General features: G+C 48.5%; 1 protein-coding gene and 1 long non-coding RNA gene across 7 annotated transcripts in view; both read right to left on the bottom strand.

Moving 5' to 3' along the window:
- The window catches only part of DDX10 (DEAD-box helicase 10), a 326,657-nt gene extending 316,966 nt beyond the window's left edge, over positions 1-9,691 (bottom strand). The window contains exons 1-3 of one of the 2 annotated variants that reach the window (XR_012158274.1): positions 9,422-9,691; positions 2,043-2,103; positions 1,704-1,834 (exon numbers count right to left, since the gene is read on the bottom strand). Coding sequence is in view for 1 of the 2 variants with exons in the window: in XM_073339141.1 (XP_073195242.1) it covers positions 1,704-1,834; positions 2,043-2,103; positions 9,422-9,604 (375 nt within the window). In the remaining variant the exon portion in view is untranslated. The remainder of the gene's footprint in view (positions 1-1,703; positions 1,835-2,042; positions 2,104-9,421) is intronic. The other variant, XM_073339141.1, reaches the window with a different exon arrangement.
- Positions 9,692-11,341: 1,650 nt separating this feature from the next.
- LOC140909551 (uncharacterized) overlaps positions 11,342-23,735 on the bottom strand; it is a 31,575-nt gene continuing 19,181 nt past the window's right edge. For 3 of the 5 annotated variants that reach the window (XR_012158267.1, XR_012158265.1, XR_012158263.1), the window contains exons 2-3: positions 14,079-15,928; positions 11,342-13,641 (exon numbers count right to left, since the gene is read on the bottom strand). This is a non-coding gene — a long non-coding RNA (uncharacterized lncRNA). The remainder of the gene's footprint in view (positions 13,642-14,078; positions 15,929-23,735) is intronic. The other 2 variants (XR_012158266.1, XR_012158264.1) reach the window with 2 other exon arrangements.

Here is a 23,735-nt window from a genome sequence, read left to right as displayed (position 1 = left end):
CAACCTGCTGCACCTGGACCCCAAACTCACTGAGCACCACTCCTCCAGCATCTGGACATCCCCCCACAGTCAGACTCCCCTGCTGAGCTCTATCCCCCCCACACTCAGACAACCCCCCGCACTGAGCCCCAATCACCTTCACCTGGACCCCCATGCAGAGCCCCATTACCTTTGCACCCAGAACCCCCCAACAAGCCCCTGTGCATCCAGATCCCCCCCTGCACCCGGATCCCCCACTGAGCTGCCAGCAACCAGATTGCCTCACACAGAACCCTCTCACCCCACACCTGGATTCACCCCCACACTAACCCCTCCACACTTGTATTCTGCCTTGCTGAGCCTTCCTGCCCACACCTAGTGCACCTGGCATGGAGGGGCAGGGCTCTGGGGTGTTGCTGGGGCAGACCCAATCCTTGTGCTGTATCAGGGTTGGGTGCAGCCTCACCGATGAGTCCGTGTCCCCTGGGGAGGAGGAAGAGCTGCACAGTGATCTCCCACCTCTGTGCAGCCAGTGACCTGTGCTCCCCAATGCAATGCTGGAGCCTCCACATTAATTTGACAAATAAAATTTGCAGAATTTTAAAATATTGTGAGCAGAATTTTTCTTTTTTGGCACAGAATTTTCCATTTTTTGGTGCAGAATGCCCTCAGGAGTACTGGGCTCACACCTACAAGGCAGTACCACTGCTGAAACAAAGCATTCCAACTAAAAGGTACTGCTGCCATGATGCAGGTCCACTTCTGCTATTACAGATTCACACACTGTCAAATTGTTGTGTTCAGCTATACAACAAAAAGATTTCACCAAGGCTGATGTGATATCCCTACTGATGGTGCTTTCCACAGCCACAAAAGAGATCAAAACTTGTTTTCTAGCCTCCTTCTATATGACACTTAGTCCCAGTTATCACTAGGCTCCTTCTCTACAAATCCTTTTAAATGCGTGGACATAAAAATGGATACAACTGTTTCAAGAGCTGTATTTCTCAATTACAGATATAAATTAAACAACATCATTTTCCTTCTTTGCTACAGTATGCAGAAGATTGTTCCCCCCATTTCCAAAACCTAAACATTTATTTTCTAATTGGGAGATCTAGCATAAAGCACATTCTAGTTTCTGAGAGGTTGCCTAAATACCCATTTCTGTTCCCACTGTTTTGATATTTATTTTAATGGAAGTGGATTGGGCCCTAAATTAATAATCTACATTGAATGCTAATTGTTAGTCTCATAATTTAAAACCAAATTAACAGCCCCCCATCCGCCAACCTGATCACCATTTGATTGGTTCCTCAATTTATATGCCAAATTGAAAAAAATCCTTTCTATAATACTAAAGAAAATAAATACAAAGTCTGACTTTCCAGCGCCCCTGCCAACAAAGCTGCATTCACACTGCCACTTCCATCGGCAAAACATTTGTCTTTCGAGGGGGGGGGGGGGCTTTTTTAAGAATCTGTGAAAGACAAAACTTCAGACAAGCCCAAAGTGTCAAAACATTTCTAGAGACAAAATATACCCAGATCATCTACAAAACCTCAGACAGCAATACGTAAGTTAGTCTGTCATAGTTTTATGTGAACAAATATTACAGTCAAATTATGTATCCTCCTGGCTCCGATTAACCAAAGTATGTGTTTAATGTACAATACATCCACTTTACATAGCTCAAGCTTCCAATGAGAAGGTAAGTTACTTACTGGGATAATAAAAGCCAAGGTTTTGCCTGATCCAGTCTTTGCAGCTCCAAGTACATCTTTACCTTGCAAAGACAAGCCTACAGTCTGCCTCTGTATCTCAGTTACCATGCGATACTCTGCTTCTTGCAAACCTAGTATTTGGGAAAGGAGGGGAAAAAATTCTTACTTTTTGCCTTGGACAATGATATATTTTCCCATAAGAAAAAATATTGCAGGTAGCAACATTATCTTGGAACTCTGATATTTAAAAAAAAAAAAACTCTTTAAAATCCCAATGAATAAGACTGGTTAAAATTGATCTTTTATTCAAATACCTTTCCTAAGAACTGTTGCACTTACCTTTCAATGTTTTCTTTGACAATGGGAAATCTGAAAATCTTTCAATTTCATTGGGTTTTATCTGTAACAAAAGGATTTAATCAATGCTAGGATATAAGAATACCATAGAATTTAAATCACATCGTTTGCTGGTAACATTGGTAGAATTTTTAGTGGGTTAATTCAAGTACTACTCAGCAATCAACCTCAACCAGCTAACTGGAGGTAAAAGATCCACACAATTACACATAGGTATAGTTTGACTTCTACATTTGGGGGACCAGCTTCAGTCAGTCCAATACGACTCTGCATGGGGGGCAAATTCCACAACTGTTGAGGCTTGCAGTTGGGGGGGGGGACCTCCCTCCTCCCCCCTAAACTACACCAATGCATCTACATTAGGTTTATCTAACCCTGTCAATTTTTCCTAATCTAGACACATTTTAAAATGTGGAAAGTGGAGCAAAATATGCACTTAACATTGCTCTACAATAGTAGCAGTTCAATTTAGATCTTAAATGTAATCATCTAAGGTCTTCAGAGACATCCAATTGTAACAATATGCTAAGAAACATAATCAAGGTTTAAGCATTCCATATGCTACTTGCCAAAAAGCCCAAGGCATGACATGCAATTAAATGTTCATACTAAATAGCTGATAAAACAGTATCAAACCTAAGAGCAGAATTTCTCTAGATTTTTCTGAACTTGTCCCACCACTGGGGACCCTCTGCTTCTCCCCCAGCACCTCCAGGGCCTCTGTGCTCCCCCCTACACACACACCCTGACTGACCCCTTCCTTGCCTGCCCCACCCCCAGAGGCCCTAGCGTGTGGAGGAAACTGACCATGGGAGCTGCATTTGGAAAACCCCAGCTCCTGGAGGAGGGGACCCGCCTGCATGGCACAGCAAGTAAGAGCTCCGACTGGAGCAGGGGTATGTGCCATGAGCAGATATCCGGTATGCAACTCGGGGGAGGGGGGGGCCACCGCCCTCCCTAAATGGCAGCCCTGGCCAAGGCTCCCACAGCTTTCCCACAGCTGCTTGCATCAGCCCCACACCTCTGCAGGGCGGGCACAGCAACGAGGACAAGGGTCACGCACTGGCTGTATGGAGGTGGGAGATCACTCTGAAGCCCCCTGCCACCACTGAGACATGGACTCAGAGGTGAGGCTGCACCCGATCCTGACACAGTGCCTCCCCAGAAACACCCAGGGACTCTGCCTGTCTGCTCTGAGCAAGAGGGACAGAGTCTCACACGGACACCAAGCCCTGGCCCTTGATCCAGGTATGGGGCAGACAGGCTCAGCCTGGCAGGATCCAAGTGTGAAGGGGCTTAGTGTGGAGGACCCAGGTGTGCAGTGAGGGTCTTGTGTGGGGAAATCTGGATGCAGGAGGCTCAGTGAGAGTTCCAGGTGTGTGTATGGGGGGAATCTAGATGCACAGGGTCTCATTGGGGGGGTGCAGGGGGAATGGGACTCTGCAGGGTGTCCAGATGAAGGTGGTTGGGGGTCAGCAGCAGAGTCTGGATGCTGGGGAGTCAGCATGGGGGTCCAGCTGCTGGGGGTCTGGATGCAGGGGGGAGGAGCCCGGCAAAGATCCAGATGCAGGGGGGTGGGGCTCTGCAGGGTAGGTCTGGATGCAGAGAGTCTCCAGTTGCAGGGGTGGAGGTTTGGGTGCAGGTGGCACCAGGTGTAGTGTGAGGATTGGCAAGGGATGGGCCTGGATGCATGGAGGTTGGGCAGATGAGGCAGCAGCTCTCAGTACAATGAACCCTCCCTCCCCCCCCCGCAGATGAGGCGCAATGGGGACAGGAAGTGGAGGGGGGGAAACAGAGTTTCCTGGGAGTGGATCTGACTCAGCCCTGGCCACTGCTTGCAGGGGAAAAGAAAGTTCTGTCCTCTTCTGCCCCCAGCCCGGACTAGCAGCTGAGCCCTGCCCCCTCCCCGCAGTGATTTACCTCTCTGCCAGCTGCCGGGGCACCCAAAATGATGCACCCGCACTGCTGGGGAGAGGCACATGACCACTCTTGCAGCTTCCCTTTGCTCCCCCATCAGAAGTCATTTTTCTGCAGGGAAGCAAAGAAATCTGTGGGGGACATGAATTCTGTGGGCATACAGTAGCACAGAATTCCCCCAGGAGTACTCTAGATATTCAGAACTCTACAGCACTTAACCCTAGCTATTAGAGAGGTAACTTCTCCCTCCGTAACCCTGGCCTGCCAGATATGCTTCACCAGAAAAATGAATAAGGCAGACTTGCAAGTTATGAAGACAGGACTTTCACAAGAGCTGAACTTACACTATTGCTTATGTCAGTGTAGCGTATGTCACTCAGGGTGTGAAAAACCCACCCCCGAGCAATATAAGTTATATTGACTTAAAGCGGTGTCTACATCGCACTATGTGATGAGAGTGCTCTCCCATCGACATAGTGCAGTAGTGAAGACAAGCCCTTATTCCCCACCAGATATGCCTGACCACTGAAATAACCACTTTCAGAAATAAACGTGAGTCTCCTCTAAAAGGTCTTGCTTTATTACAATAATTCTTTCACACACATACCCCCTCCCAGAATCAAGATGTTGCTCTTGCAGGCTGCAAATAAAGAAGAATTGTTAAATATCTGGCAGGTGATCAGGTACTACGTGATGGGGGACTGGCAAACAGAGACAAAGTTCTGAACTCAGTCATCTTACAACATTTTAATTCTAAACTTTTCTCATTTAGGAACAATGAACTCACACAACCTTCTTCACAAAGGCAGAAATCTGGACTTCTAAATTTTAATGCTGCTCTGAATCTAAATTCATCACCATGCTGCAGCCTCTTTCTCCTATACTGGCCTCAATTTAGTACTTCAATGTTGGCATCAGTCACGCTGGCAAAGTGATGGAAAAGATCCATAGCTTCTGTGACATTGGCTAAGCAAGCAGCAAAATGAGACTGCTGCTTATTACGTTAAGAAGAGATTAAAGTTAAAGGAGTGAGTTGTGTTGGCCAAAATAATGGCACCTTAGAGAACCCTGTGCACCTTACAAAGTGTGTGTAACCCCTAAGTAGTGCATACTGCACAGCCTACCTAACTTAGCAAGTCAGATCAAAGTGAAATAACCAATGCTCAGCAAACCAAGTCATAATGTCACCGAGCCAAGACTCAACTTCTCCATGCCTCAGGTGATCATATCTGGAAAATGAGGCTAACAAAGCTTCATACTTAGATTGTACTTTTTCCGTCAGTAGATTTCAAAGCATTTTACAAGAGCAGACAACCATAATCATCATCAGTTGCCTGCACAACATACAGAAATAGGCATTTCATGTCAGAGGCACTGCAATCTAGTGGATAAATTATGGGCCTAACTCCCCTACCCTCCTGCCCCCAAGAGATCAGGGTTCTGCCACAAATTTGCTATGCAACCTTTGTCAAATCACTTCAACTCTGTTCCTCCAGCTCAAAAAGATGCATGGACATTCCCCAAAAGGCAGGGGTAATTTCTGAAAGTTAATCCACCACGCCAACTCAGAGGCCAACCACCAAAACACTAATTTTTCCACTGTTTATATCACCATTTACTTCACCAATGGTGAAAACTGGACCGTTTCTATTAATGGCAATTTCTGAAACACTTCACTTACTTACGCACAAGCCAATATCAAAGGCGACCCACATTTCAAATTTTACACTGTGATGCAAGGTAGTGGCAGACAGAGAAACACAAAGAAACACTAGAAACTTTGCAAATATTTCAAAAAGGAATGATTTTAAGTCCTTTAACCTCAAGAAATCCTTAATATAATCCAGGCAGAACATATTTCAATGAGGCTTAATCCTAAAAATCTGAAGGTATGAGGATTTCCCCGACCCACTTCCTTTGGAATTTCAACAGTAATTCCAATCAACATTCTAACAGGGCTGTGGTTACAGCTTTAATTTCAAAGAGGTTAGTACCTCTCCATATTAAACGACACATACCTGCAAAAAGAGAACGAGAGTCACACAACTCCAGAAACACAGACTTTTACCATTTGAGCCGAAGGAAGATCTTTCTTAGTTGTCAGCTATACAACAGCCCTTTTCTTTCTAAAAGGCAACCAGGTAAGGTGCTCTCTCACACAGTGCCTAATGGTGCTACCACTAAAGTCAGTAAAAAACTGGTGTTAAAATCAGCGCAGGATTGGGCCCAAATGTAACCCCAAAAAACCCTAATACCTTTGTTTAGCTACAACCCTTATTTTCCCCTTCCATATGTAGCCAGCATAGAACAATAATCAAAATATAATTCTATATAAAGTCTGAAGATGTAGTAACAGGTCATTTTTAAGCTAGAAGGAGACAAAGAAACTAAGGTGCTTTTAATTATGGCAAGTAACTTAAGCAATTTTATTTAACAATCTTCAGGCCAAATGACTTTTCCAAGATAAAGTCACAGGAGTTCTAATATGGAGTCGTACAATGGAAGCTTGCTGAATCCTTATCTATGGAGAGGTTACTGCCTCTCCATAAAAACTAGGGCCCTACCAATTTCAGGGACATGAAAAAGGTGTCACAAACTGTGAAATAAGACATTTCCTGTGAAATCCAATCTCCCTATGATGCTGCGAGTGCCGGGCTCCTGCCAGGGCTCAGCGTTTCCACCTCCACTGTTCTTGCCAGGGCTCAGGGCACCCAGGCTTCCACCTCCATGGCTCCTGGGACACCCGGGCTCAGGGCTTCCACCTCCACAGCTCCTGCAGGGACTCAGGGCTTCCACCTCTGCAGATTCTGCCAGGGCACAAGGTGCCCATTTTTTCAGGAGCCCCCCACACTGGCCAGGGCTCCTGGGCACAATTAATCTGCCACTGGCTGGGACTAACAGCTAGGAGCCCCTCGCTGAAGTGCTCCAAGTAGCAAGGGGGAGATCACACCCACCCCCGGGAACCTCCTCCAGCTGCAGGAAGCTCTGGAGCTGCTGCCCAGCCTGGGAGCTTCCTGCAGCCCAGGGAGATATCCAGAGGTGGGTCTGATCTCCCCCTGGGAGGGGCCATGCAGGAGAAGAACAAGTCCTGTCCATCCCTAGCCAGCTGGGGCTAGCAGCTAGGGGCCTCTGGCTGGGGCACTCACAGCATCACAGGGGGAGATCAGACTCATCCCAACTTCTGGAAGCCTCTTCCTGCAGGAAGATCCGCGGCTGCTGCCTTCAGAGCCCAACTCTGAAGGCAGCATAGAAGTAAGCATGTCACTCCTGCAACCCCCCTAGAGCAGCCTTGCAACCCCCCAACAATCCCCTTTTGGGTTGGGACCCCCACCGTTACAACATCCTGAAATTTCAGATGTAAATATATGAAAACGTGAAATTGACTTATTTTCAAATCGGATGGCCGTGAAATTGACCAAAATGGACTGTGAATTTGGTAGGGCCCTAATAATAAAAGAAAGTTTATCACTGCTGTACTCAGTCTCATAGTGTGCTCTATCACAAACGTGATAAAACCCAATACAAGAATATATCACCAATTATGGGTTTTGCTCACAAGAGTGAAACAAGCCTAATCGAGGAAACTATACACTCATGCCCACACAGTAGTCTTAAATAGATAGATTACTCTGTGCTTCATCCCACATGTAGTGAAGGTTGACTGACATGTTCCGTCCAAGGGGTGGCTGCAATTCAGCAAAAGATGAAATAATACCATGTGTAAAGCACTGAAATCCTTCAGGATAAAAGGCACCATATGAACATAAAGTGTTATTAATAGTCACAGCCACACATCTAATAACCAGAGGACTAAAACTGTAACCAGAGTTTGGTTCAAATGATTCCTTTCCTGCTCAGTGGGGTCCAAGAGCTGTGCTATGGTAAGAACGCCAATCCCCATGCCCCTTACTTGACTACTGGTAGAGGAGAAGGGCTTGCTCCTGAACTCACATATTTTTCTGTTAGATTTGGCTACCAAGTGCCTGTTTAATTTGATGGTTTCCCAGTCTGCTGAGAGGAATGGAAATCTTCTTCTCTCCAATACACAAACTCATCCCTGCTGTCTGGTTAGAGGGAACCAATACCATTCTCTCCATCCATCCCTATTCTCTCCCATTCCTATCAGCTGCTTCTTCCCTTCTCCGAGTTTTGCTTTTTAGGCTATGGCTGCATTACAGCTCATACAGCGGCACAGCTGTAGTACTGTAAGGTCTCCCATATAGCCACTTTATGCCGGCAGTAGAAGGATCTCCTGCCAGCATAATTAAACCACCCCCAACAAGAGGCAGTAGCTATGCCAGCGAGACAGCATCTCCTGCCGACACAGTGCTATTCACTCCAGTGCTTTTGTCGGTGAAACTTATGTCAGTCGGGGTGTGCTTTTTCACACCCCGACCAACAAGTTTTACTGACAAAAGTGCTAGTGTAGACAAAGCCTTAATCACCACACAGGATCTCATCCTGACTAGGTAGCAGTGTCAGAGCAAAACTGAAGAGATCCCAGTTGCCCTCTGACATTCCTGTTGGGGAAACCAGTGAGATAAGAATCATGTCAGTTGCACTCTACAGGTGGGGTCCTAATGGTTAAGGAAACCTTCCCACTTGCTAAAGTGGAGAGGCATTTTACAAACATCTATAATAGATAAGCACCATCCCCAAGAACAAAAAGATTGCAACTAGTACAGAATGAAGCACTCTCCCCCCACAATCACGCACTCACTTCTTCCCCCCCTGCAATCTTCACACCTAGATACCTCTACCCCCCCCCCCCCGACCATGGGTGACTCAGCTGACACCAGCTAATATCCCCCTCATTCCTGGACATTGCTGCTCTAGTAGGCTGATGCCATCACATCTCCCACAGCAATACCACAGCTGAGCTACACCCCAGCCAAGCCCATGTCTCCCCCGATATAAACTCCACGTGGAGCCACCTCAACCTGACTGATTCCGGACCAGGATTTATCTTCTCAGTGAATGTCTCCCTTGACCTCCAGAAAGGGCCATTCTAGCTGGTCAATGCCTCTCAGTGGGTGAGCTCGAGCTCCAGTCAGCACCACTCTAGCCAGATAAATACCCTCTTCTCCTAGTAAGTGCCACTCACTTCTGAGATAACTCCTCCAGCCAAACCACGCCTTCTCTGGAGGGCTCCTCTGGGCATCACCCACTGGGTGCCCCCTTCACCTCCAGGCAGCGATGCTCCAGCCTAGCAATGCCCCTTTTCACCACCAATAGGTGCCCCTACCCTGGCTAGCACCACCTCTCCCCAGGGCAGCCCCGCACCCACCGGACAGGCAGACAGTGCCCCTGCCCCCCGCCGGGTGCCCCGCACCCCAGGACACCCCTACTCGACGATGGGAAATGCCCCACCCCAGGCAGCACGGCTCCCTCCCCATGCTCTATCCCCCTCGCTCCCCCGGGGATAGCGTGGCCCGGCCCCTCACCTCCGGGTAGCGCTGCTCCAGCCGGGCGATCCCCTCGCGCTCCACCTCCCACTCCGGCCGCTTCCGCTGCTTCTGCTGCAGCCGCAGCTTGTTCTTGCGCTTGGTGTATTTCTTCTTCCAGCGCTCGAAGCTGCGCACCGGGTCCGGGCCCCCGCCGCCCGCGCGGCGCCCCGAGCCGCCCATGCCGCGCGCGCTCGCTCGCTCGCTCACCCGCAGCCTCCTGCAGTCCCGGCCTGGGACCGACACGCGCTGCGGCGGCTGCCGCTGCCGGGACCGTCGCAGGGAGAGCGCGTCACCCGCCCCCGCCCCCGCCCCCGGGGCTGCCCGGACTCCTCCCACAGGCCGGCGTGGGGACCGAGGCCCAGCCCTGAGGGATGGGGGCGGGGCCAGGGACCGGCCTGACTCGGCCCAGCGCAGGGCTTGTGTCCTGCTCAGTGCGGGCTCCCTGTGGCGCGGGGCTCCCTGTGGCGCGAGGCCCCCTGCTCGTTGCCTGGCAGCCGGCCTGCGCTCCGTCTAGGGTTGCCAACTTTCCAGTCACCAACGCTGAACACCCTAGCCCCGCCCCTTCCCCGAGGCCCCGCCCCCGATCCCTACATTCGCCCTCCTTCGGCGGCTCGTTGTCCCCCGCCCTCTCTTACTTTCACTGGGCTGGGGCAAGGAGATGGGGTGCGGGAGGGGGTGAGGGCTCCGGCTGGGGGTGTGGGCTCTGGGGTGGGGCCAGGGATGAGGGGTTTGGGGTGCAGGAGGGGGCTCCAGGCTCGGGGGTGGGGCTGAGGGATTCGGAGCAAGGGAGGGGGTTGCAGGTTGAGGCAGGGGGTTGGGGTGCAGGAGGGGGTGAGGTCACACCTGGTCACCCTAGCTCAGTCCCATGCAGGTCACGCACCTGTCAACAACCTCCTAAGGTTGCCAATTTTCTAATCACACAAAACCGAACACCCTTGCCTTGCCACTTGCCCTGAGGCCCTGCCCCTTCTCAGAGGCCCTGACCTCCACTCACTCCATCCTCAGTCCCTCCATTGCTCGCTTTCCCCTTACTCTCCCTCACATCGCTCGCTCTCTCCCCCTCCCCTCACTCACTATCACCAGGCTGGGGCAGGGGGTTGGGGTGCGGCAAGTGGTGTGGGCTCCAGGAGGGAGTTTGGGTAAAGGAGGGAGTTCCGACTTGGGTCAGGGGATTGAGGTGCAGGAGGGGGTGTGGGGTGCGGGCTTCGTGTGGAAGTTTGGGTGAGAGAGAGGTTTCCGACCTAGGCAGGGGGTTGGGGTATGGGTGGGGGTTCAGGGTGCATGCTCCGGATGGGCAGCGCTTACCTGAGGTGGCTCCCAGACGCAGCCAGCATGTCTGGATCCTAGGCACAGGGGTGGCCAGGAGGCTCTGTGCGCTGCCCGTGCCTGCAGGTGCCACTCCCGCAGCTCCCATTGGCCGTGGTTGCCGGCCAATGGCAGCTACGGAGCCGGCACTCAGGACATGGAGCCCTGTGGCTCCTGTGCCTTGGAGTGGAACATGCCAGCCGCTTCCGGGAGCTGCGCGGAGCCAGGGCAGGCAGGGAACCTGCCTTAGGGCCGCTGCACCATCAACCAGACGTTTAGCAGCCTGGTCAGCAGAGCTAACTGGAGCTGCCAGGGTCCCTTTTCAACTGGACATGCCAGTCAAAAACTGGACACCTGGCAACCCTACCCCCATGGGACACAGGCCCCCAGCATGACAGCAAAGCCGCCCCAGGGCAAAGGAGCGTTGGAAATGGTGTGTCCACACAAAAGAGAACCAAAAAGCTTGACACAAACGGGACATTGTCTTGTTTAGACTAAATAACTTGGGAAAGTAAATAGTGAACACAACGGGAGGTGGGGTAAGGAGAAGGGCAGGTTCCCAGAGGTTGTAGAAGCAGGTTCAACAATAAAGACAGAGGACCAGATCCCAAATGAGTATAAATCATCATAGTTCTGTAATGCAGCTCTGCCAGTTTACATCTGCTGAGGCCCGGAGTATCATCATATAGAAAGAGCAGACAAAGTATGGGACTATCAAACATTCACGTGGGCCAGGAGAGACATAGACACATATTAATTATTTCTTATTATGGTGACGTTGGAAGCATCCAGTCAGGATGAGGCTCCCGTTATGGTGTGAACATTTGGAAGACACAGTCTGCCCAATGCCAGTCCATTTACTGAGACACACACTCAGCTCCGCAAGTCACAGAAAGAACTCTTTCCACAGTATGCATCCGATGAAGTGAGCTGTAGCTCATGAAAGCTTATGCTCAAATAAATTGGTTAGTCTCTAAGGTGCCACAAGTACTCCTTTTCTTTTTGCGAATACAGACTAACATGGCTGTTACTCTGAAGAAAGAACTCTATGGCTGCCATAGGCAGTGGGTGGCTAGGGATGGAGTGGGTTCACTCCCCCCAAATCTACTTTTTGAGCCACCCCACCACCTGTGTACATGTCCAGTTCAACAAATGAAGCCCCGTCTCCAACAGGGCCAGGGTGGGGGATGGGCATAGCAGGGGGAGGGCCCCACCTGCATGCTGGATTCCCACAGGCGGAGCTAGATTCCTCAGTCCTGGCAGGGGGGGCTGGCTCCTGACTCCTAGGTGGTGCTTCCTGGCTGGGAATGTTTGCTGGGACAAGGCAAGAGTCCTGGGGCGGAGATCCTGACGGGATTGGAGGGCAAAGAAGGAGAGTCCTGCGGGAGGGGAAAGATCCTAAAGTAATGGGAGGAACTGAGGGAGGAGAGAAGAGATCCAGAGTTATAGCGGGTGGGAAAGGAGAGTCCTGGGGGAGGTAACCTGGATCCCCAATCCCCCACCTTAGGAAAATTCTGGTAGCACCCCTGATTGTGATGGTCCTTAGTTCCTATAGGGAGTTTGTTTCACAGTCTCATACTGGCCCCCAAGAAAACAAACTCTGTCTTCTTCACAGACAAGCTTTGCCCTTATGGTAGAAAGTTCCATTGTGTCAGTCCAGAGGAGCAGAGCTGTTGCCTATGGTCTTAATCCAAATCTTTAGACACTCTTTTAGCTACTCTGGCTAAGATCTGGCTACTCTGGCTAAGATCTGGGCCAGATCTTAATTTTTGCCAGGGCTTAGCCCTCGCACCTTTTTACATAGGGGGGCACAGTCTTCTGTCAATGGCATGCAAGGCATGACCTTTCACATACATTGTGTGCAAAGTCACACTGTGTCAGAGGCCACTGTTCTTGCTTGAACAAGGTTTTAACTCAACCCATAACAAGGGTTCAGCCAGCTCATAACAGCTCCCTGCCCTCCACACTCAGAGTTTAGAGTGGTAGGAAGGTGAGGCAGACTGACTTTGCTCGTGACCTCAGTGGAGCTCATCTTATCTTTCTGGCTAGTAAATTCCATTCTGTGGCTAATGGGTATCTGGTAATTTTTTCCTAAAAGGTGACTTGCAAATGGAAAAATAAAAAGGGCTGGTCTCCTTTTTACTGTGTATAATGCATGAAGACATCCTGAAAGGTTTGGTCAAAAAATTCTGATTGTTTATGAGTTTATTTTATTTTCTTCAGCTTTTTTTTTTTTCACATCAGCAAGTCAGAGGCAGTTTAGGGATTTGTGGGGCCCTGGGCCAGAGCAAGTGGAAGGCTCCTTCCCCACCCCTTCCGCCTACATTCCTTTCTTCTCCTCCCCCCGTCACTTCTGCCGGGGAAATGGTGTTGGGGTATGGGGCTTGCCCCACCCTACCAGGCACTCCTGGCAGGGAGTGGGGTCAGGGTGCAGGGGTGTCCATTTTTCCGGGGCCCCCCAATTGGCCAGGGCCCCTGAGCACAGGCCCCGTTGGCCCAGTGGCTAATCCGCCACTCGTCTTGGCTACCCTGAAAGATGCATCAATGACTGAAGAGCTAGTGAAATTATGACATGTCAAGAGGCTGAAAGTTGAGCAACTGAAAGGAGAAGATGGTTTAATCAGACTTTTCAAAACTGTTTGTTTATTTTTGTGAGCACCTCTTAGGCTCCAGATGTCTGGTACGTTATGCCTGAGACTTTCAGTATGTATGGCTGAAGGGGAAGGAACGCTGATATTTTATTTACAGTTCACCTTTAAAGGCATCCTGGATATCTGGCTTTCAACATCAGCAGTACTAAACATCAGATACCCCCTTTGCCATTCATCTGGAAAATGGCACAGAGAATGACAATGCAGGATGTCCAAACTATGCCCAAATGACAGTCATCTTGACAACCTTCCAGGAAGCATCTAATTTGAACAAAACAAAGGAGGGTCACAATCACTCTTCCCTGTGATACAGAGGTGCATGTAGAGACTACATGTCCTAGTACACAATGTATTCTGCTTTTTGCTCTTAAAAAGCGTGTAAAGAGTTCCCCGCTCTCCCTCCTTTCCCCCCATTCCTCAGACGTTCTTGTCAACTGCTGGAAATGGCCCACCTTGATTATCACTACAAAAGGTCTCCCCTCTCCCGCTCTCCTGCTGGTAATAGCTCACCTTACCTGATCACTCTTGTTACAGTGTGTATGGTAACACCCATTGTTTCATGTTCTCTGTGTATATAAATCTCCCCACTGTATTTTCCACTGAATGCATCCGATGAAGTGAGCTGTAGCTCATGAAAGCTAATGCTCAAATAAATTGGTTAGTCTCTAAGGTGTCACAAGTACTCCTTTGCTTTTTACCTCATTTGAGTTTGTCCAACAGTCTCAGCAGAGTCTCACATGCTGGAACCTGCAATCTTCATAGGCTGTACCTCTGTATTAAACACAAGAGCCAAGATTCTTTTTTAAATAGGTGACTGAAGTTAGATGCCTAAATCCATATTTAGGTCCCTAAACAAATGGCCTGATTTTTAAAAGCATTGAATGTCCAGCACCTCCCACTAACTGTTTTTGAAAACTTTGGCTAAAAGTAGTAAGCAAAATAAGACTTGGCACTGATACACCACTTTTCATGTGTAACTCTTGAAGGCCTCAGTTCAGCCTGGTACTTAAGCATGTGAGTAATGTGTAGACTTGAATGGGAGTGTTCATGTGCTTAAATTTACGCATAGGCTTAAGTACCTTACATGGTGAATAAGAATCATTCCCTATTTTACATCTAGCGAAACTAAGGACCCAAGAAGTTAAGTGCCCAGATCAGATATCAATCACATAGCAGAATTCGTTTCTCTGGAAACCCAGTCACCAACCCTATCAGCTGAACGACAGAGGCTGCATTTTTGCACTCTTTACTTTGTCTAACCCTGAAATAATATAAGCTTTTAGCACAAAAGCATTTAGTTAGGTGCTTTATGTATATATAAATCTGAACCACTAGAGGTTGTAACAGACCTTGATAAATTAGGATCATAGTAGTTAAAGATAGAAAAAAGCCTTTTGACCAGCAAGTCTACTCATGCATGTAAGTCAAAGTCCACTGGCAGAGGATATAGCTCCAATTCAGGAAAGCCAATAAGCATGAGTTTAACATTAAGCCAGTGTGTAAGTGCTCTTCTGAATCAAGTCCTAAATCAGATATGAAGCTGATTGACAATTTGAACTAAGGCAGTTTACATCAATTCCCACAGCTTCCATGGGAAGCCGCATTCACAAGTTGGAGGGCAGAATTTGTCCCTGTGGTAACAGTTGTTCCTGGCACAGCTTACACACATTAGATCAGGATCCTAGTCTAATTCAGTGCATCTGACACTTAGTTTTACACAAGATCTTGAACAAGTTTGTTTGCTTGTGGACCTCTATCAGTATGTTTCCTGCAGTCAATAATCATAACAGAACTTTTCAAGCCAATTTGATCCCTGATGTACACCATGGTACACCAGAGATAAATTCAGCCTCCTGTCTCGTTAATTAAACTCTGGAAGATTTCTCAAGCAGAAGCTCTTGTTTAGACTTAAATGAAAATTATATAATCACTTAATCATGCATCTGTTTAGGCACGAGTAAGCTACGTATCCTTTGACAGCAAGAATGATCACAAACTCCTAGCAAGTGGAGATGAAAAAACATTTGGGCCAGATCTCCAGGTGGTGTAAATCAGTCTAGCCTTCTTAACTTCAGTGGAGTTATGCTGATTTATACCTACTGTATTAGATCATCCAGTCTTCTGGTTCTAGTGCAGTGTATAATCCTCAGAAAGAGGATATTAAACTGACTTTACACCCAATCTTATCCCAAAGGCCATGATAAAGGTGATAAGCCAGTGCTTATTTGGCTAGGCTCCCTACTGAAGTATTACATCAGCTCCACAATAAACAGAGGATATCTGTATGCTAGCACCTCAGAATACAAGAGTCTGCAGAATCTGTATTTCTGCTGGAGATGCCCCCATTATGTCCTGGTTCATCTCTCTCTCTCTTTTTTCTGCTGGGACTCCTGGGCGTTTCTCCTCTACACTGTTTTCTTCTCCAGGCTGCCTGCAATGTTCACCATGCAGGCCCTGTGCTCACAGTTTGATGCAGCACTGGCTTGCAGGATCTCATTGAACAAGTCATCCCAAGTCCTCTTCTTTCTCCTCATCTGGCTCAGATGTTCTGCAGATAAAACACAAAAAACACACATTGTCAGTATAGTCACAATGGACAGCAAAACTTAAGATTGTGAACTTTCTCTCCTTGCTCCCCTAAAGTTTTACACATCATATAAAGAAAAGGAGGACTTGTGGCACCTTAGAGACTAACCAATTTATTTGAGCATGAGCTTTCGTGAGCTACAGCTCACTTCATCAGATGTTTACCGTGGAAACTGCAGCAGACTTTATATACACACAGAAATCATGTGTGTATATAAAGTCTGCTGCAGTTTCCACGGTAAACATCTGATGAAGTGAGCTGTAGCTCACGAAAGCTCATGCTCAAATAAATTGGTTAGTCTCTAAGGTGCCACAAGTCCTCCTTTTCTTTTTGCGAATACAGACTAACACGGCTGTTCCTCTGAAACACATCATATACTTATTGACACTTCCGCTTCGGAGTGTTGTGCACAGGCCATGGTGAGTTTGGACTGCCAGAGCTGAGGGAAATGAGGAGGGAATTGCTCAGTTGCGTGAAACTATGAGCACAGGACAATGGCACTGAATACGGGCACCATTTTCCACAGGCCGTGGTGATTTTATCTGAGTACAACAAAGGCAGAGAGTGCACTGCTGCTTCTAGCCTCCCTAAGCCCCCTAGGCCCATATGCTGCTAGCCTGTGTACTGCAATGGAGCCTGCCAAAGCCATCCCTGACTGGTGTGGGAAATTGTCCTACCAAGGAGGAAGAAATAAGGCTGCCATTCCTAGAAACCTTTGGGAAAGGTTTGGAGTGAACGTACATGAAAGTTTCATTGAGATCTCTCAGGAGGATTCAAGGCACATCCCTGTGTACATAAACAAACTGCTCTGCATAGGCCCACCCGTCCCCCGCATCTAACTGTACAGGGGAATGAAAAGCAGAGGACAACGGTACCTCTTCTAGTATGAATAATGCAAAGTTGATAGCTCTGTCCTGCTAAGTTGGGGGTGCCATTGTAATAGGAAACAAATTTACACACTTGCCCAAGGATCCTTCCCTGGCATTGGATTTGCCTGTGCTCAGCTGTCAGGACTCACAGACTGCTGTGGAGCCTTAAACAGATCTCATTCGTGGCATAGCTGGACACTGCATATCCCCCAACCATCTTCCTCCTTGTCCTCGCCATTCAGGCCAGGGTCCCCTGGCTTGGCTTCCTTGGAGGTGTTCACGGTGGTGGCGGGTGGGGATCTCTGCCAAGTATGGCATGCAGTTCTTTGTAAAAGCAGCAGGTCTGCAGCTTGGCACCAGATTCACTGTTGGCCTCCCTGCCCTTCTGATATGCCTGCCACAGTTCCTTCGCTTGCATGCAGCACTGCTGCTGGTCCCGGTCGCACTCCTTCTCCTACATACCCACTGCAATCTTCTCGTAGATGTCGACATTCCTATGGGTGGTCTGTAGCTGTGCTTTCACAGCCTCTTCTCCCCCTGGGCCCAGGAGATCCAATATCTCCTATCTACTCCAAGTCAGAGCGTGTAGGCAGCGGGACAACTGCACACAACAATGGAGAGCTGCTAGGTGTGCTCGTCAAGCTGGGCAATCAGGAAAAGGCATTTCAAAAATTCACAGGACTTTAAAGGAGAGCAGGGGCTCCCAATCTATGTGACCCCTGGGCAGTAGAGTTCACAATTGAGACCGGAGCAGTTGGTGTTGAGCATTGTGGGACAGCTGCTGGAGTCGACATAGGTAATGCAGAGTGTTTACATTCCTGCTGTGTTGACCTCTGTCCGTTGTCCACTGCTCAATGCCGCTTGAGGAGTTGGTGTTACTGTCAATGTAATGGGGCACTTACAGTGATGGCAGACAAATTTAAGTGAAGATACATGCTCAAGTAGCTCAATACAAGGTGGCTTACCTTGACCTAACTTTGTAGTGTAGAACAGGCCTAAAGAACATAGGAAGAAATTTGCTGTCTTCTATGCTGGCTTTTCATATGTGTGATGCCAAGTGGCCTAAGTGTGGGAGCTTCTGATTTTGGATAACAATGTTAGACAACTAAGACTTGATTTTTAGAAGTGCTGAGCGCCTCCAACTTCGTTTGAAGTCAACGGGCACCCAGCACCTCTTGAAAATCAGGTCTGAATTGTTTAATAGTCAGCACCCAAAAACTGAAAAACCTCAAATTAAAAGCTATTTTTGAAATCTGAACCTAAACATCTCCATTGAGACTCCCATCAGATTAGTGCCCCTGTGCTTCACCTCATTCAGCATTGCTTTAAATCCTCTTAACATCTACAGTCCTCTTCAGAAAACACTTTTGATCTACATCCTGATTCAAAACCTGCTGAAGTCAACTGGAGTCTCCACTGATGTCAATGTTCAATCTTTGGATCAGGCCCCTAATCTATTTTTATTCTGTAATCTAAAGTATTAGGGTTCCCCTAGTACCTTTAATTCAGATTACAACTGTACATGTTTGATAACTGTCCAAATCAAACAAAAGCCCTGCAGAACTCCACCAAGCCCAGATTTACTCTAGGACGTGTAGCCCTCAGACTTTATTTACAAAGGAACTCTTGGTCTTCTGGGGTATTAGCCTTCAGACAGCAAACAAATATACCTAACCAACATTTTTTTCTACTTTAAGGGCCTCTCACGTATACCGGTGTAAATGAGGAGAAACTCCTCCAAAGTCAATGGGCCAGATTAAGTTCTTATTTCTGCTGGTGTAAATCCAGAATAACTCCATTAAAGTCAATGGAAGTACACTTGTGTTAATCGGGAATAATTGAAAGAATGTGAGTCACACTTGTGTAATCCCACCCCCTTCCCTCCTGCCATTCTCTGTCACTGTTGACAACACCACCATCACTCAAACCCACAACCTGGGAGTCACCTTTGACTCATCCCTTTCTCTTCCCCCCCCAGATTTGGGCCCTGTTCAAATCCAAGTGCTGCTGCTTCTTAACTGTTCTGACCTTTACCTTTCTTTCCTTCTATCCCCACTGCCAAAACTCTCCTCCAAGCCCCCATCATCCGCCATCTGAATCATGGGTTATAAATTCGCAAAAAGAAAAGGAGTACTTGTGGCACCTTAGAGACTAACCAATTTATTAGAAAAGAGCACATGAAAGTGAAAAGCAGCAAAAAGGCCCCATTGGCAGCAGCCTACACAATCATATTAGTGTAGAGAAGGTCCACAGACTCAAGAGCCCTCCATGATAGCATATGCACATTTTAAACAGTTGTAGGACTACTGTTACATTTTTAAACAGCAATAGAGCTTGACTCCCCAGCCTCTTCCCCCGCAGCCCAGTGCTTAATTTGTGCCAGGGCTTGCCAGGGCTCAGCCCCAGCCGCTCTAGGCTTGGCAGTTCATAGGTTGCAGTTCCTGGCCAATGGGAGCTTAGGGGGCGGCACCTGCAGGTGGAAGGGCAGTGCGCAGAGCCTCCCTGGTCACCCATGCACCTAGGGGCTGCAGGGACCTGGCAGCCGCTTCCTGGGAGCTGCAGTAAGCACTGCCGGGACCCCGAACCACCTCCCGCACCCCAACCCTCTGCCCCAGTCCAGAGTCCCCTCCCACATCTAAACTCCCTCCCAGAGCCCGCACTCCCCCCCCAACACCCTCCTGCACCCCAAAACCCTCATCCCAGAGTCTGCACCCCAGCCAGAGTCCTCACCCTCCTGCACCCTAATTCCCTGGTCCCACCCAGAGCCTGCACCCTTGGCCCAGAGCCCAACTCCCCCCCCCCCCCGCATCCTAACCCCCTGCTCCAGCCGGGAGTCCTCTCCCACACCCCAAGCCCCTCATCCCCAGCCCCACCCCAAAGCCTGCAACCCCAGTCAGAGCCCTCCCCCCTCCCCGCCCCGCACTCCAACCCCTGTCCCAGCCTGGTGAAAGTGAGAGGGGGTGGGGGAGAGTGAGCAACAGAGGGAGGGGGGATGGAGCGAGCAGGGCTGGGGCCTTGGAGAAGGGGCGGGGCAGGACAGGGGCAGGGACAGGGCCTCGGGGCCGGGCAGGGGTGTTCGGTTCTGTGCCCTTAGAAAATTGGCAAACCTACTTCGGACTACTTCTGCACTACTCACTTCAGAATTCCACTATGCACAGTGGTAAGAGAATATCTCCCAAACCATCCCTTCTGTCAGGTTTGTGTATTTTACGAGGATGTCAGATTGCTTTATCAACAATCAAATGTCTCAATAACTCTGTGAAGGCAGGCCATATTATTATCTTCATTTCACAAGTTAAATGAAGCATGGAGCAATTAAGTTACCTAACCAAGACAGAGCCAGAAATAGAAACCAGAAATCCTTCCTCCCAGTACATTCTTCTGAAAACAAAATAAATGCAAATCATCCCCTTCTACTGCTAGGACACTGGCTGAAATCCTGGCCCCATTAAAGTTAATGTGAGTTTTCCCATTGACTTAATTGGGGTCTGGATTTCACCCTCCATGTTTTTCCTGCTCACAAACACCTAAACCGCTGGAAAGAATGCAGCTCCATGTATCAAATGCAGTATTGTAAGAACCACAGCGGCAAAGGAATGCAGCACTGTAAGGAATGCGGCACCTTGTAAGGTGGTGCTGTGGATTTTAACAACATAAGGCAAAAGAAACCAGAAATATGAACTCAAATCTCGTCAGATTAAGAAAACTTCCTATGAATGATTGTTGTTTGTTGCTATGTTAGTTGAAGCTGCGTTTGTATGTTTGCTGTGCCGGCGTTATACAAGACACAGAATGAAGGACAATCTTTGTCTGAAAGAGCTTAGAATCTGAAAGACAGAAGCAGAGAAGATAGGACACACTGTAAGGGATTCATTTCAGTTTAAATTTAAGCAGGGGAAAGAGGCATTTCATGGGCCCCTTACATTCCAAGTCATATAGAACAGAAGGAAAAGATACACACAGTGCCGGGTTTACAATGGCACCAGTGATGCCACAGAGCCGGGCCCATGTTCAGAACGGGCCCCGGCCTGCTCTGCTTGCACTGTGCTCTGAGACCCCACCAGCCCCTGGGTTCTGGGGGGGCTCTGGCCATAGAGAATCGGTGGGGAGGGCGGGAGGCTGTGTGGCGTGGCATGGGCCCACCCCCGAGGGGAAGGGGTATGCTGGAAGCACAGAGCCAGGCGGGCCATTGTGCATCTGGCAACTGCTGGTTTGTAAATAGTGCCCTCGCACTGGAGTGGGCGGAGCAGGGCCACCCCTGCCATGCCATGCCCAATTGCCCCTGGCTGGCCCCTCGCTCCGGGGACTGACCCCCTCACGCCATGCTCCATTGCCCTTATGGGGTCCCACAAATATGTTTAGTGCCGGGCCCACAAAAGGTTAATCCGGCCCTGGATACACATGCTCTAGTTTGCAAGTGTTCATAGATAATAAACTGTCAAAGCCTCAACCACAGATTTAAGAAGGAGATAACACTAATTACAAAGGAAACCTGTAAAGCACCAGGCACATCAATGGCACAAGACAGATAACAATAAAGAATTTGTGCCTAAGGTGACAGCCAAAAGAATAGCCACTTCTTAAATCTATTTAAGTTTTAACTGTCTATTGAAAAAAAGCCACGGGCTTGCATGGCCACTGCCCCTGAGCAAAACTCAGGCACAGTGGAGAGTAGGGATTGACAGGCAGCCAGTCCCAGCTCCCTGATTCTCAGCTGGCAGCTCTGGCATAATTTAAAGGTGCAAGGGAATATTTTTAACTTGAAACAAGATATTTCCTTCCCACGACCCTTCTGTCCCAGACACACCCTTCCCCAATTTTTGCTTCCCTTTGCACCAGTCCAGGGGGTTTCAGCACAGGAGGAAGTAGAGCTAGGCAACAGATTTGACACAGCAGCTGGCTCTGCCAATTTTGTATTGATACAGATTCTGCTTCCAGAGGGAGATTTCCAGTGAAAATCTCCAGCCATTTTCAGTTCACTTTGCCCCACATAAGCAGGGCGAAGTGAACTTGATGGACTGGAGAATCCAGCCCAATAATGTTAATCTGACAGGAAAGAAAAATCAAACCAGTTTTGTTAAGCCTCCTTTCAAAAACAAAACAGACCAAGCCCACTGATTCATCTGCCTGATTCTCATCCTGTATAGTTCTTACTTTGCATTTGAGTTCTAACCACTCCACCCCTCTCCCTGAAGTAAAATTAGCAAAAAAACTTCCTGTTTGTGGATGCCTTTCATGATGAATCCAATTACTGCAGTTTTTGAAATTAGCCAGCAAGGGGCTGAATGGGAAACAAATGCAACAGGGAATATTGACTGGTATTGAGGACAGGCAGATTGCTCAGAAGTTGAGCTCTACCCAGAAGAGTTCAACTGGGCCATATTTATAGCCAAGAATAGATAATGCCTTTGGCCTTAGTCACTGTATTTTATAAGTCCACAAAAAGTCCTTGTATGGAAGACAATCAGGCTCCAGGTGGCATCCCAACAATTTTCTGGGCCAACATTAGGGGGAATAGCCTGCTTGGCTATGTACGAATTTGAACACCCTCTTAGCCCGGATCTACACTACGAGGTTAGGTCGAATTTAAAATGAATGTGTCTACACAACCAACCCCATTCTGTCGACCTAAAGGGCTCTTAAAATCGACTTCTGTACTCCTCCCTGGCAAGGAGAGTAGCACTAAAATCTACCTTCCCCCAAATCTGTACTTTGGGGTACTACAGATGCAATTTTATGGTATTGGCCTCCGGGACCTATCCCAGAGTGCTCCAATGTGACCGCTCCGGACAGCACTTTGAACTCTGATGCACTAGCCAGGTACACAGGAAAAGCCCGGAAAATTGTGAATTTCATTTCCTGTTTGGTCAGTGTGGCAAGCTCAGCAGCACAGGTGACCATGCAGTCCCTCAAGAATCGCAAACGAGCTCCAGCATGGACTGAGAGGGAGACACTGGATCCAATTGCTGTATGGGGAGAAGAATCTGTGCATGCAGAACTCCAATCAAAAAGAAGAAATGCTAATATATATGCCAATATCGCACAGGGAATGGTGGAGAGAGGCTACAACAGGGACACACAGCAGTGCCATGTGAAAGTGAAAGAGCTCAGGCAAGCCTACCAAAAGACAAAGAAGGCAAACGGTCGCTCCAAGTCAGAGCCCCATACATGCCGCTTTTATGATCAGCTGCATGGCATTCTAGGTGGGGACCCTACCACTAACCCACCGCTGTCTGTGGACACCTGCAACGGGGGAGTCTCATGCAACAGGGAGGAAGATTTTTGTGGATGAAGAAGAGGAGGAGGAGAAGAATGTGCAGCAGGCAAGCAGTGAATCCATTCTCCCCAGCAGCCAGGACCTTTTCATCATCCTGGAGCCAATACCTTCCCAAGGTGGGATCCCCGATCCTGAAGCTGGAGAAGGCAGCTCTGGTGAGTGCACATTTGTAACTACAGTACAGGGTTTAAAAGCAAGAGTGTTTAATGTTTGATTTTCCCTGAATAATTGGGATGCATTTGCAGCCAGTACAGCTACTGGAAAACTCTGTTAACGTGGCTGCAGATGGAGCAGGAATCCTCCAGGGACATCTCCATGAAGCTCTCCTGGAGGTACGCCGAAAGCCTTTGCAGAAGGTTTCTGGGGAGGGCTGCCTTATTTCATCCTCCATGGTAGGACACTTTACCACACCAAGCCAGTAGCAAGTAGTCTGGAATCATTGCAGCACAATGCATGGCAGCAAATGGTCCTGGGTTTTGGTCGCATTCAAGCAACATTCAGTCTTTATCTTTCTGTGTTAGCCTCAGGAGAGTGATATCATTCATAGTCACCTGGTTGAAATAGGGGAATTTTTGTAAGGGAACAGTAAAAGGACCCCATTCATGCTGGCTTGTTTGTGCTT

The sequence above is a fragment of the Lepidochelys kempii genome, chromosome 1 (assembly GCF_965140265.1).
Source record: "Lepidochelys kempii isolate rLepKem1 chromosome 1, rLepKem1.hap2, whole genome shotgun sequence".
NCBI lineage: Eukaryota > Metazoa > Chordata > Testudines > Cheloniidae > Lepidochelys > Lepidochelys kempii.
This window is presented reverse-complemented; position numbering and strand designations above follow the sequence as displayed.